Source organism: Amblyomma mixtum, chromosome 7, assembly GCF_055824585.1.
Source record: "Amblyomma mixtum isolate Tamu chromosome 7, ASM5582458v1, whole genome shotgun sequence".
Taxonomy (NCBI): domain Eukaryota; kingdom Metazoa; phylum Arthropoda; class Arachnida; order Ixodida; family Ixodidae; genus Amblyomma; species Amblyomma mixtum.
The window spans coordinates 126,511,455-126,523,950 of record NC_143018.1 but is presented as its reverse complement, the minus strand read 5'-3'; the positions used below and the strand labels follow the sequence as shown (position 1 = coordinate 126,523,950).

At 49.2% G+C, this 12,496-nt stretch overlaps 2 protein-coding genes and 6 non-coding genes across 8 annotated transcripts; all 8 read left to right on the top strand.

Moving 5' to 3' along the window:
* The first annotated feature begins 1,131 nt into the window (after window positions 1-1,131).
* On the top strand, window positions 1,132-1,203 carry TRNAD-GUC (transfer RNA aspartic acid (anticodon GUC)). Its single transcript has one exon. It is a non-coding gene; the product is annotated as a tRNA-Asp (tRNA).
* Window positions 1,204-1,307: 104 nt separating this feature from the next.
* On the top strand, window positions 1,308-1,379 carry TRNAD-GUC (transfer RNA aspartic acid (anticodon GUC)). The gene has a single exon. It is a non-coding gene; the product is annotated as a tRNA-Asp (tRNA).
* Window positions 1,380-1,451: 72 nt separating this feature from the next.
* TRNAD-GUC (transfer RNA aspartic acid (anticodon GUC)) lies at window positions 1,452-1,523 on the top strand. Its single transcript has one exon. It is a non-coding gene; the product is annotated as a tRNA-Asp (tRNA).
* A 72-nt stretch (window positions 1,524-1,595) lies between these two features.
* Window positions 1,596-1,667, top strand: TRNAD-GUC (transfer RNA aspartic acid (anticodon GUC)). The gene has a single exon. It is a non-coding gene; the product is annotated as a tRNA-Asp (tRNA).
* Window positions 1,668-2,032: 365 nt separating this feature from the next.
* LOC149337505 (uncharacterized) lies at window positions 2,033-7,463 on the top strand. Its single transcript, XM_089554435.1, has 2 exons — window positions 2,033-3,041; window positions 7,258-7,463. The coding sequence occupies exons 1-2, from the start codon at window positions 2,033-2,035 to the stop codon at window positions 7,461-7,463; spliced, it is 1,215 nt and encodes a 404-aa protein (XP_089410561.1).
* TRNAD-GUC (transfer RNA aspartic acid (anticodon GUC)) lies at window positions 6,983-7,054 on the top strand. Its single transcript has one exon. It is a non-coding gene; the product is annotated as a tRNA-Asp (tRNA).
* Window positions 7,464-10,038: 2,575 nt separating the features above from the next.
* LOC149337504 (uncharacterized) lies at window positions 10,039-11,093 on the top strand. Its single transcript, XM_089554894.1, has one exon. It carries the CDS (start codon window positions 10,039-10,041, stop codon window positions 11,086-11,088), a length of 1,050 nt encoding a protein of 349 aa, XP_089411020.1. The 3' UTR covers window positions 11,089-11,093.
* Window positions 11,094-11,457: 364 nt separating this feature from the next.
* Window positions 11,458-11,529, top strand: TRNAD-GUC (transfer RNA aspartic acid (anticodon GUC)). The gene has a single exon. It is a non-coding gene; the product is annotated as a tRNA-Asp (tRNA).
* Window positions 11,530-12,496: the final 967 nt, after the last annotated feature.

Below are 12,496 nucleotides of genomic sequence, written 5' to 3'. Positions count from 1 at the left end.
TGCTGTTTTCATTTGGTCGTCAAACTGGGAGAGAACCAGTCGTACCAATCTGTTTCTTTCAGTGAAAAAAGGAGGCCTCGGCCTTGCGCATTTATTTCTGCGTCAAGTTGTTTCGCGTTTTTTCTTTCTTCGAAATCAAAGGGATAATTTTCTTATGACTGTTATCCAAGTGCGGTTGCAGAGACTTCTTCCTGAATTTGTCGTCTCATCTTGTGCGAATATGTGTGGCACTGTCAATGGTTACATGCGAGAGGTTGTACTCTCTTTTAGGCTGCTCCATGTGCGATTTTCCCTTGAGTTCTTATCTAAAGTGTCAAAGCAAAAGCTGTATAAGGATCTGGTGGACACCATGTTACCCACCCCAATCTACCGGTTACCTTATCGTGGAGGCCCAGGGCACGATGTATTAAAGAGAGTTAAAGATATGCCTGTGAACCCATCTACGAAATCTTTTTTCTTTAAATTGCACTCGAATACACTTCCTGTTAAAACGTGGCTGCACGAAAAGGGAATTTTTGTCCCATGGACCATAAACTGTCTATTATGCAAAAAACCCGAGACAGTATAACATGTGTTTCTGGACTGTTGTGACCCTATTTTCTATTGGGATGTGCTCCAACGAACAGTCAAAAAAGGTTTTCCCCTGGACCACTACGGCATCAGATTCTTGCCAATTCAGAATGAAGCAGGAGTACCGTATGATTTAATCATGCTTCTGGGCCTCCACAGCCTCTGGAGGACACGGATGCAAGTGCGACACGCGGATGTTAACGTTCGCTCGGTGCGCGAAAACTTTATTGAAAGTGTTGCGAGCTTGAGAGAAATGTACAGAGCACAAGCTGACCCACCTGAATGGATTACTGTATTTGATGAACCGGTCGCATTGAGAAGATTTTAAGCCCTGATACTTCAGCCAAGTTAGACTGATGTTTTTATCATTTGTACCTTTTTTGTTTTGATGTCACAGACGGCAATGAAGAAAAAAAAAGAAAAAAAGTATAGTGGCCAGTATCCCCGCCTGTCACGCGGGAGACCGGGGTTCGATTCCCCGACGGGGAGCTTAGTTTTCTTTTTTACTCCCTTTCTCCTTCTGTATCTTTAACTAAGCGACGGTGCGCCTGTGTATCTGTCTCCTCGTTAGTATAGTGGCCAGTATCCCCGCCTGTCACGCGGGAGACCGGGGTTCGATTCCCCGACGGGGAGCTTAGTTTTCTTTTTTACTCCCTTTCTCCTTCTGTATCTTTAACTAAGCGACGGTGCGCCTGTGTATCTGTCTCCTCGTTAGTATAGTGTAAAGAAAAAAAAAATCCTCGTTAGTATAGTGGCCAGTATCCCCGCCTGTCACGCGGGAGACCGGGGTTCGATTCCCCGACGGGGAGCTTAGTTTTCTTTTTTACTCCCTTTCTCCTTCTGTATCTTTAACTAAGCGACGGTGCGCCTGTGTATCTGTCTCCTCGTTAGTATAGTGGCCAGTATCCCCGCCTGTCACGCGGGAGACCGGGGTTCGATTCCCCGACGGGGAGCTTAGTTTTCTTTTTTACTCCCTTTCTCCTTCTGTATCTTTAACTAAGCGACGGTGCGCCTGTGTATCTGTCTCCTCGTTAGTATAGTGGCCAGTATCCCCGCCTGTCACGCGGGAGACCGGGGTTCGATTCCCCGACGGGGAGCTTAGTTTTCTTTTTTACTCCCTTTCTCCTTCTGTGTCTTTAACTAAGCGACGGCCGCCGCGGTGGCTCAGCGGTTATAATAATAATAATAATAATGCCTTTATTTTTCATCACAAGGATGAGGGAGGCAGAGAGAAAAAGCTAGGGGTGTAGCTTGACGAGCTCTCGCCTCCCCAAAAATAGATATAACTTGTACAGGGAAAATATGCAGACAACATAACAGCATACCGGCAAAACTTAAAAAAAGAAAGAAAAAAAAAAGAAAAAAGAAAAACGTGGCAGTAATACTAACGAAATAAAGGAAGCATCATTCTACTTCCATCATCATTCTACTTCCGGCCACTGGCGTGTACGGACGCAGGATCATGAGCTCCCACGGAGCGGCGACGGCGGCCATCGATGGCCGCGGAAACAGGTTCAGCGCCGAAGACAAGGAGTATCAGATCTTTTTGCCTACCCTGCCCACCGGACGTGTTGTTCTAAACACAGTTTTTTTGCACGGAGATGTGCGTGTGAGACCTTACAGGGTCGAAGACTTCAGGGACGCCCTCGCCAACACTGGTGCGCTCCCCGACGTCGTGGCGTTGGGGGCGTACCAGGTAAACCACGTGTGGGCGGTAACCTTCAGCAGCCCAGAAGCCGCGAAGAAATTAGCCGCCTTGAAGGAGCTTGAGGTAAAGGGACGCCGGTGCATTGTTTTCGACCCGGAGGATCAGCAGGTAAAGCTGCGCCTGCATTGGATGCTGCACGGCGTCGCCGATGACGACATCCGGACTGCTTTCGCGGCGTTCGGAAACGTGACCGAGGTGACGCGGGAGCGTTGGCGCGTTCAAGGAATGAAAGAGAAGGGATCCACCACGAGAACAGTGCTGCTCAAGTTGAAGCCAGGTATGAAGGTGGACGACCTGCCCCACCAGGTTCGAGTCGCCGGCGAGTTAGCTCTCGTGGTGGTGCCCGGGCGGCCGATGCAGTGCCTGCGTTGCCACGGCGCGGGTCACGTTCGTCGCGACTGCAAGGTTCCCAGGTGCTCCAAGTGCAGGCGCTACGGACACGCGGACGAGGACTGCGTCCGTACCTACGCGTCTGCGACCGGGCTCGGAGGTAAAGGAGACAGCGCGGAACTCATGGATGTCGCGGAGGCTGAGGACGCAGCGAGGGGTACCGACGAGTTGGGCAACCTCCCTGTGTCGCTGGACACGTCGGCGACTTCAAGCGGCGTCGCCCCCCTTGCCAGTGCACCAGGACTCCAGCCACCAACGGGAGACTCGCCTCAGTCAAAGGAGGCGACTTCGGGGGATGCAAAAAGCCTACCAGTGCCGATGGACTTTGTAGCGAAGGAGCCTACCGAGGGTCATCGGCAGAACACCGGTGGCCGTGCGACCACTGTGGCTACGCCTGGGAAGCGTCCCCATGGAGACACCAGCCCCGACGGCGACAAGGAGGCGGCGCCCAGCGTAGAGGAACCACCAGCAAAGACGCCTCAAGCAAGGCGGGCCAGTTTTCGGCCGCGCCCTAACCTTGCGAGCGAGAAGCGCGCCGGCGACAAGGCGCCTCCCGAGCTGGGCCAGGTGCACGCTCAGGATGACGCCGGCGGCGATGGCGGCGGTGGCGTCTAGCCATGTGCTGGACGCGAGAGGTAAGCACCACGCTTTCGGTCTCTTCTTCTTATGTAGAAATGGCTCCTGCATCTCCGCTGAAAGTCGCCTCCCTGAATGTTAGAGGTCTGGCAGGAAAGAGAAAGCAAGGCCAGCTCTTTCGGCTTTTAACGGACCACGGCATAGATGTACTGGCTGTGCAGGAGACGAAAGTAGACGGCGAAGAAGAGACCGGGAGCATGGTGCAACCTTTCACGTCCTCGTTTTTTGCTGTAGTCAGCCACGCTGTAGGCACATCGGCTGGCTGTGTTCTTTTTCTAAAGAAGTTGCCGGGGCTAGAAGTGCAAGCTCATTTCTCTTGTATGTCGGGCCGGTGTGTTTTCCTTGACTATCGATTGAATAACGTCGAGTGGCGGATTATTTGTCTGTACGCGCCTAATGAAGCAGAAGAAAGGGCGCAGTTTTTTTATTGCATCGAAGAGCGCCTTCGTAGTGACAGACAGCTGATCGTCCTGGGCGATTTTAATTGTGTACTTAGTGCGCGAGATAAGACAAGCCCTCGACCCTTTAGAGATTCCAGCACACAAGTGTTATCGCTAATGGTAGAGAAATGGAACGTGGAAGATGTGGCAGAGTGTCTTGAGGGAACGCGTGCAGTAAAGCTCACACACTTTCAGGGTTCTAGCCATGCACGGCTGGACCGCATTTATGCATCCGTCGATGTCTTACCTGAATGTCATAGTTACGATGTTGTGCCAGTATCTTTTTCAGACCATTGTTTAGTTAAATGTTGTTTTGGGATGGTAAAGAGAGGGAATTCTTTTTCGTGGGAAATGTGGAAATTCAATAATAAACTCTTGCAGGACGAACTGTATACCAGCATAGTAAAAGATGAAATTGCAAAAATAGGCCCCGGTAAAAATATGCACATATGGCAACAGTGGGAGCTGTGTAAAGAAACTATAAAAATTAAAGCAATAGAGAGGGCTTCCTGTATACGGTTTCAAGAAAAACAGAAAGAGACAGAGTTAAAGAAGCTGCTCCATAGGCTGCTTCAACAGGAATCTCTAGCGCCGGGGAAATGGACTGAAGATGTAAGGAAAACAAAGCAAAAACTAGAATTGATGGAAGAAGAACGGTATCGGGGAGCGTTAGTGAGGGCAAGGGCAGAAGACATAGCTGCAGGGGAGACGCCATCAAAACGAGCGCTAGGGTTGGAAAAGGCAAACGCTGAAAGAAACCACATCGACAAAATAGAATGGGGCGGTGTCTTGTCGGCGGACAACGACCACATAAAAGCAGCTTTCAACGAGCATTACCAAGCGCTCTTCGCCTCCCACGTGGTAGACACTATCACGTTTAAAGATAAGTTTCTGGCGGCGATGCCGCGTCTCGGTGATGACGTAAAAGAGAGATTAGAAATGGGCATGGCTATCAGTGAAGCCGAAGTGGAGCATGCAATCGCCAGTTTAAACCCCGGTAAATCGCCGGGAACAGATGGGCTCAGCGCGCGGTTTTACAAAGAATTCAAGCACGAAATTGCCCCTATTTTGAACGTGATATTTAACGCAGCCTACACAGTAAATGCACTGCCTCCGTCATATGGGTCATCCCATACGGTGCTCATTCCTAAAACGGATCAAATAGATAAATTGCGACTGGTTACAGCCTACAGACCCATAGCACTTACGAATGTTGAATATAAAATTTTTATGAAGGTTTTGGCTCGGAGGTTGCAGACGGTGATTAAGGATATAGTTGGGCCACACCAGACGTGTGGGATAAAAGGGAGGTCAATAATGTCCAATATTCATAAGATGCGAAGTGTGCTTGAGTGTTGTGATGACTCGAATGGTCGGGTGGCCATTCTCCAGGTCGACCTTGAGAAAGCTTTTGACTGTGTCGATCACGAAATTTTGTTTTCTATTTTGGACCATGCGAATGTAGGGTCAGTTATCCGCAAGGGCGTGGCCCTGGCGTACCGAAACTGCACGACGAGATTGATCGTAAATAAGAGTCTGGGGGCCCCCATTAGCGTGCAGCGTTCGGTGCGACAGGGCTGCCCTCTCAGCCCTCTTTTGTTTTGTATATATATTGAGACATTGTGTATTAAAATATTGAACAATGATAACGTAAAAGGGTTTAAGTTACAAGCAGCCGAGGTGAAGCTGCTGGCTTACGCGGACGATGTTGCACTTTGTACGGTTGACCATGAGAGTATAACCGAGGCGGTCAAATGTGTCCGTGAGTTCTCTCAGGTTACCGGAAGCGGGGTGAACTGGGCCAAGTGCCTTGGGTTCTGGCATGGACGGTGGCCATCGCAGCCTGACCACTTTGCAAATGTGACGTGGGCGAAAACCCCAACCAAGTACTTAGGTGTCGAGCTTGATGGTTACCGCCAAAGCGAGCAATGTTGGCAAGAGCAGACGAAAGCGCTAAGGGAGAAAGCGGAGAAGTGGAAAGGTGCCAACTTATCGATTTTCGCCAGGGCTACTGTATGTAACCTTTTTTTTATCAGTAAACTTTGGTTTGTTATGCAAGTTTTGCATTGTTCGCGTGTAAACATACAGAAGCTCCACAGGATTTTCGCTGTCTTTGTTTGGGCTGCAGAATGGGAACGCTGCAGCAGAACAAATTTATTCCGTCGGGTAAAAGACGGCGGCTTGGGACTTGGACACCTCTTTTTGCGGCAAGTGGTCAATCGGTTTTTGTTTTTCCGCGACGTTTCTGACCCTTTCTTGCGCACTGTCCGCCAAGTTAGGCTGCGGCGCCTACTGCCGGAGTTTGTTGTCTCCACCGAAGAAGTTACGTGTGGTATTTTCGGCTATTACAGAGAGGTCGTCGCAAGTCTTAGATTTCTTTCAGTGCGTTTTTCTAATGAATATTTGTCCTGTGTAAAACGGAAAAAGCTGTACCACGATTTATGTGACACTGTTTTACCACAACCTTTGTATAGAGTCTTATACAGTGGAGGCCCAGGCTCGGACGTCTTAAAGAGGGTAAAGAAAATGCAGGTGCCGCCAGGAGCTAAGACCTTTTTCTTTAAATTACACACCGGAACGTTGCCAGTAAAGAAATTTTTTGAGGAAAAGGATTTATTTTTACCTTGGGGTTCGCATTGTTTAATCTGTAAGCAGCCGGAAACAGTAGACCATGTTTTTTTACATTGTTGGGAAGGGGTTTATTTTTGGGATGTTTTGCAACGGACTATGAAGAAAGACTTCCCCCTAGATTCGCATGGCATTCGATATTTAAGCATTGATAATGACGACGGGGTTCCATTTGATTTAATTATGCTCCTGGGTCTCCACTGTATATGGCGCTCAAGAATGGCAGGCTATCACTGTGACAGGGAAGCACGCCCCGCCCGAATTTAATTCCGAGAGTGTATGGACTGGTTTGTCGCTATACAAAAAGCGGCTGCGGAACCTCCCGAGTGGCTCTCAAGGGTAGAGCCTTTGTTGTCCTTGCGGGAGTTTTAATGTGACGAAGCCAGCCTGACGCTGGCTGAGTATGACTTTCAGTGTGTTCATTGTCTTGTATTATTGCTTTTGTGATTTGTCTGTTCTTTTTCGTGCCGTGTTGTTTTCCAAAGCCAGGAAATAAAGAAAAAAAAAGGAGACCGGGGTTCGATTCCCCGACGGGGAGCTTAGTTTTATTTTTTACTCCCTTTCTCCTTCTGTATCTTTAACTAAGCGACGGTGCGCCTGTGTATCTGTCTCCTCGTTAGTATAGTGGCCAGTATCCCCGCCTGTCACGCGGGAGACCGGGGTTCGATTCCCCGACGGGGAGCTTAGTTTTATTTTTTACTCCCTTTCTCCTTCTGTATCTTTAACTAAGCGACGGTGCGCCTGTGTATCTGTCTCCTCGTTAGTATAGTGAGGCCCAGGCCAGTGATTCTGAGTCTCCCACTACTTCTAAACCGGAGCATGCTACATCGAACGCGTCTGAGGGTGCAAGCTCTCTAAGCTCGCACGGCGGAACAATTCCAACAGACGATGCTGAGGCAATGGACGCGAGCGAGAAAGGCATAAGTGTGGTGGTGAAGAGAACTCATGATGAGCTAGCTACCCAGGATGGACAACCAAACGAGCCGAATAACGATGAACCCCCGCCAAAGACCCCGGGGGTGCGACGGGCGACGCTACGCCCGAAACCGAATATCCCGCCGGATAGAAAGTCGGCGGTGACGCCCACTTAGCGGACAAGCTTGGTGCCGTCGAAGGTGCCGGACTTCTGATTCGAAATGGAAGAGACAACGGAAACTTCGAGCAACACATTCGAGGTACGGTTGAAGATTTCACTGGACTTGGTTATGCTGTGTCATTTTGTAATTTTTCACCTTAGAATTGATAGAACAGTGTCAGTGATGTTTCTAATGACACCATTCGTATCTTTCTGCTTGATTTACTTGGTTCAAAATGGCGAATAACTTAAATTCTTCCCTACGCATAGCGACAATTAATGTCAGAGGCTTGGCTGCAAGACGACGCCAATACCAGCTTAGCCGCCTTTGCATGGAGAACGAGCTAGATCTAATCGCGGTACAAGAAACAAAGGTGGAAGAACAAGAGCAGACTGATCGTATGGTGTCACCATTCACAACGTGTTTTAATGTCTGTGTATGCCATGCCGTAGGAAGATCTGCCGGCTGTGCTGTATTGATACGCAAAAGTGTGGGGATTATTGAGGAAATGATTACTGTGTCTGAAAATGGTCGCCTCATCGTCTTGGACTTTTCGTTGACGGGGGAAAAGTGGCGTTTGGTTTGTGTCTATGCCCCCAACAATGTCAATGAGAGATGTATTTTCTTTGAACAACTTAATCAGTATCTGCCTTGTGAAAGAAATGTTATTCTGCTGGGAGACTTTAATTGTGTTTGCTTTTCGGAGGATAGATCGAAAGTGGCCTACGTACATGATCGAAGCGCCGACTTACTTAGGTCCTTGGTGGATGACTATAACTTGGAGGATGTAGGTCACACTATAACAAGCGGCGGGCGGCCACAATTCACTCACGCCCAGCAGGGTAGTCAAGCAAGGCTTGACAGAGTTTACGTGTCCCTAGCTCTAATCCCCCACTGCAATAGCTACAATGTTATACCTGTTTCATTCTCTGATCACAGCCTCGTAAGTTTCGTCATTGGCAATAAGCAAAAGCAGCCACGATTTAACTGGCACCTGTGGAAGTTGAATGCTAAACTGCTCAATGATGAACCCTTTGTTAAAGGAGTTGAAGGAAAATTAGGGCGGCTAGTGAATGATGAGCCCGAAAATTACTCGGCTGCCTGGGAACAACTTAAAAATGAAGTAAAAATGGCAGCGATTGAAAGAGCAAGCATCAAGCATCGAAATGAGATGAAGAATGAGAAAGCTCTGCAGCGCCAGCTAGAATACTTGTTAAACGCTGTGAGTTTGGAGCCTGAAAAAGTGGCAGACGAAATAAGAAAAACCAAAAGTGAACTTGAGGTGATAGACAATGAAAGATATAAGGCAGCTACGATTCGTGCACGAGGTGAACGATTATGGCTTGGGGAAGGACCGAATAAACGCACTCTTACTGACGAGAAAAGGTATGCATCAAAAAATGAAATCAAACAGATCCGCTATAAGAACGAGGTGACGGGTGAGCAGAAAAAGATAGAGCAGGCGTTCGTGGAATATTATCGCGAGTTGTTTAGCAACGTTACTCGTGTCAGCGAGACTTTCATTACAGAATTCATGACTGGTATGCCAAAGATAGCAGATGACGTCAGGGACAGTCTTGAGGAAGAGATAAGTGTCCGCGAAATCGAGGCCGCTATCGGCGAACTGCCGGCAGGAAAGTCCCCTGGACCAGATGGCTTAGGAGCCACATTTTACAAAGCGTTCGCCCATCAGCTAGCATATGTGTTGCATCGCGTTATCAATGAGGCGTATAAAACAAGGCGGGTGCCACCGTCCTTCAGAGCTGCTCATATCGTCTTGATTCCTAAGACGGATGATCGTGACAAGCTGCTGTCAGTAGGTTCATACAGGCCTATCAGCCTAACGAACACCGATTACAAAGTGTTTATGAAAGTGCTCGCGAAGCGGGTGCAAGGTGTGATCAAGCACTTAGTTGGGCCGCATCAAACATGCGGCATCAAAGGTCGAACAATCTTCACGAACACTCACGTAGCCAGAAATGTGTTAGAATGCTGCGACGACATGGACGGCCAAGTTGCCATGTTGCAACTCGATTTGGCGAAAGCTTTTGACAGGGTGTCACACGAGGTCCTTTTCTGCATATTGAAGCATGCAAATGTAGGCAGCACAATTTTAGACGGTGTAATGATGGCCTATCGCGATTGTTGTACCCAGCTCATAATAAATAAGTCACTAACGGAAAGGGTTCCAGTGCAATCTTCAGTAAGACAGGGATGTCCACTGTCTCCTCTCCTGTTTGCTATATATGTCGAACCCTTTTGTTTAGCAGTAATTCATAAAACAGCAATACGAGGTTTCAGAATGCATTCTACTGAGGTAAAACTGTTGGCGTATGCTGATGACATAGCCGTATTCTGTCAAGATCGCGAGAGCGTGTTGGAAGTGGTCAACCTCGCTAAGGCTTTCTGTAAGCTGACGGGCTCAGAGATAAACTGGGAAAAAAGTGTTGGTATATGGCACGGTAACTGGGACATCAAGCCAGAAAGGTTTGCTTGTACGACATGGACAGGCACACCTACGACGTATCTTGGTGTGCCATTCGAGCACTATCAGGAACCCGCAAGGTACTGGAGTGATGCAACGGAGAGAATGAAGGAAAAGACGGGAAACTGGCAGGGTCGCGGCCTTTCAATGTTTGCGCGTGCCTCTGCTTGCAATTTGTTCTTGATAGCCAAAGTTTGGTATGTGTTGCAAGTGCTGTGTATGACCCGCGCAAATGTGCAGAAAATGCATCGGGTTTTTGCTGTGTTCATATGGGGCTCAACTTGGGAGAGGCTGAGTCGTACCAACCTTTTCCGCTCAGTCCGCGATGGAGGCCTGGGTCTTTCTCATTTGTTTGTTAGGCAGATTGTGTCACGTTTCTTTTTTCTGCGCGACCAAAGCGACAGTTTCTTGCGCACAGTCATACAAGTTCGACTTGCGAAAGCGCTTCCTGAATTTATTGTGACTACAAGTGATATAAGATGTCGCCGTGTGACTGGTTACTTCCATGAAATTGTTGTTTCCCTCCGCATGTTGCATTCAAGGTTTTCAATGGATTACCTCTGCTCTGTTACAAAAAAGCAACTGTATGCAGACTTAATTGAAAATCTACTGCCGACACCAATGTACAGGTCTGTTTACTGTGGGGGCCCAGGAAAGGACGTTTTAAAACGGGTAAAAAAAATGCCCGTAAGACCTTCAGTGAAATCCTTTTTCTTTAAGCTGCACACGAACACACTACCCGTAAAAGCATGGCTAGATCAGAAAGGGATATTTGTACCCTGGACAATTAACTGCTTTCTCTGCAAAAAACCAGAAACTATTGAACACGTTTTTATTGACTGTTGGGACCCTATATTCCATTGGGACATACTGCAGCGAACTCTAAAGAAACAACTTCCAATAACGCCATACGGGATCCGGTTTCTCCCAGTCAAGTGTGATGAAGGCATTCCCTTTGATATGTTCATGCTACTGGGCCTCCACAGTCTGTGGCAAACCAGAATGGCAGTCCGCCATGCAGATGTTAATGTTCGGTCTGTACGCGAAAATTTCATTCAGCATATGGTCTACATGAGAGAAGTCTATCAGGCGTTACCCGAACCCCCTGAGTGGATTAATGTATTTGATGGAATGGTGTGTCTGAAGAAATTTTGACTGTATTCCGCCAACCGAAGTCAGGCTAGTGTGTTTTGTCTGTATATTGAGTGTCATGATACCGGCAATAAAGAAAAAAAAAACTCGTTAGTATAGTGGCCAGTATCCCTGCCTGTCACGCGGGAGACCGGGGTTCGATTCCCCGACGGGGAGCTTAGTTTTATTTTTTACTCCCTTTCTCCTTCTGTATCTTTAACTAAGCGACGGTGCGCCTGTGTATCTGTCTCCTCGTTAGTATAGTGGCCTGTATCCCCGCCTGTCACGCGGGAGACCGGGGTTCGATTCCCCGACGGGGAGCTTAGTTTTCTTTTTTACTCCCTTTCTCCTTCTGTATCTTTAACTAAGCGACGGTGCGCCTGTGTATCTGTCTCCTCGTTAGTATAGTGGCCAGTATCCCCGCCTGTCACGCGGGAGACCGGGGTTCGATTCCCCGACGGGGAGCTTAGTTTTATTTTGTACTCCCTTTCTCCTTCTGTGTCTTTAACTAAGCGACGGTGCGCCTGTGTATCTGTCTCCTCGTTAGTGTAGTGGCCAGTATCCCCGCCTGTCACGCGGGAGACCGGGGTTCGATTCCCCGACGGGGAGCTTAGTTTTATTTTGTACTCCCTTTCTCCTTCTGTGTCTTTAACTGGGGGGGAAATCTTACTGTGCAGCCTGCTCGTGGCCCCCCCCGCCACCGAATACGGGCCGGTGTAGTTTCGGCTACTAGGCTTTGTTTCGGTGCAATGCCAGCAGTGGGGATGGGATGGCCGGGACCCATCCTCTGGGGATGCAAACCCCCAATGGGAGTGGCAGCGACTCCCAGACGACTGTGAGGGCCAGTCGTGCACGTGAGGTCCGATGCCTGAGCGGAGGCAGGCCTGGGTTTATATTCAGGTTGGACCCACGAAATCCGGCCCGGAAGGCATGTCAAAACGCCAAAAGGTTTTCGAATACATGCTACCTTCCTTCCTCTGCGCGCGGGGGCGTGCAAGTCTGGCTACCGACGCGTCGGTTTCTGGTTACGGAGAAACCAGGTCCGCGCGGGGGTTCATAGTGGCCAGGCTCTGAGGACCGCCGCCCCGGGGAAGCGGCCTTACGGCCGGCCGCAGGCTTAACCGCCTGCGGGATGCCGGGGGATGAGGGCTTAGTACTGCCTCGTAAGAGTCTGGCGAAAACCGAAGATGTGTGGAGTACCGGTGGAGTAGGCCCGGGTCATCTCATCCTAAGCCACGTTCTTGGTTAGTGGCCCGGTCGCCCAGCCTTGAACACTCTCTCCTCAGTAGGAGAAGAGTAAGCTAGGAGAGGAAATAAGTGCATGGATGGTTGGAGGAAGCACAGATGGGCCCCCCGGAGTCTGACCGGTTCTGAGGCCGCGAGGCCGTTGACGAACTGGGCGTCCACTGGCGTGGACAATCACACATACTTC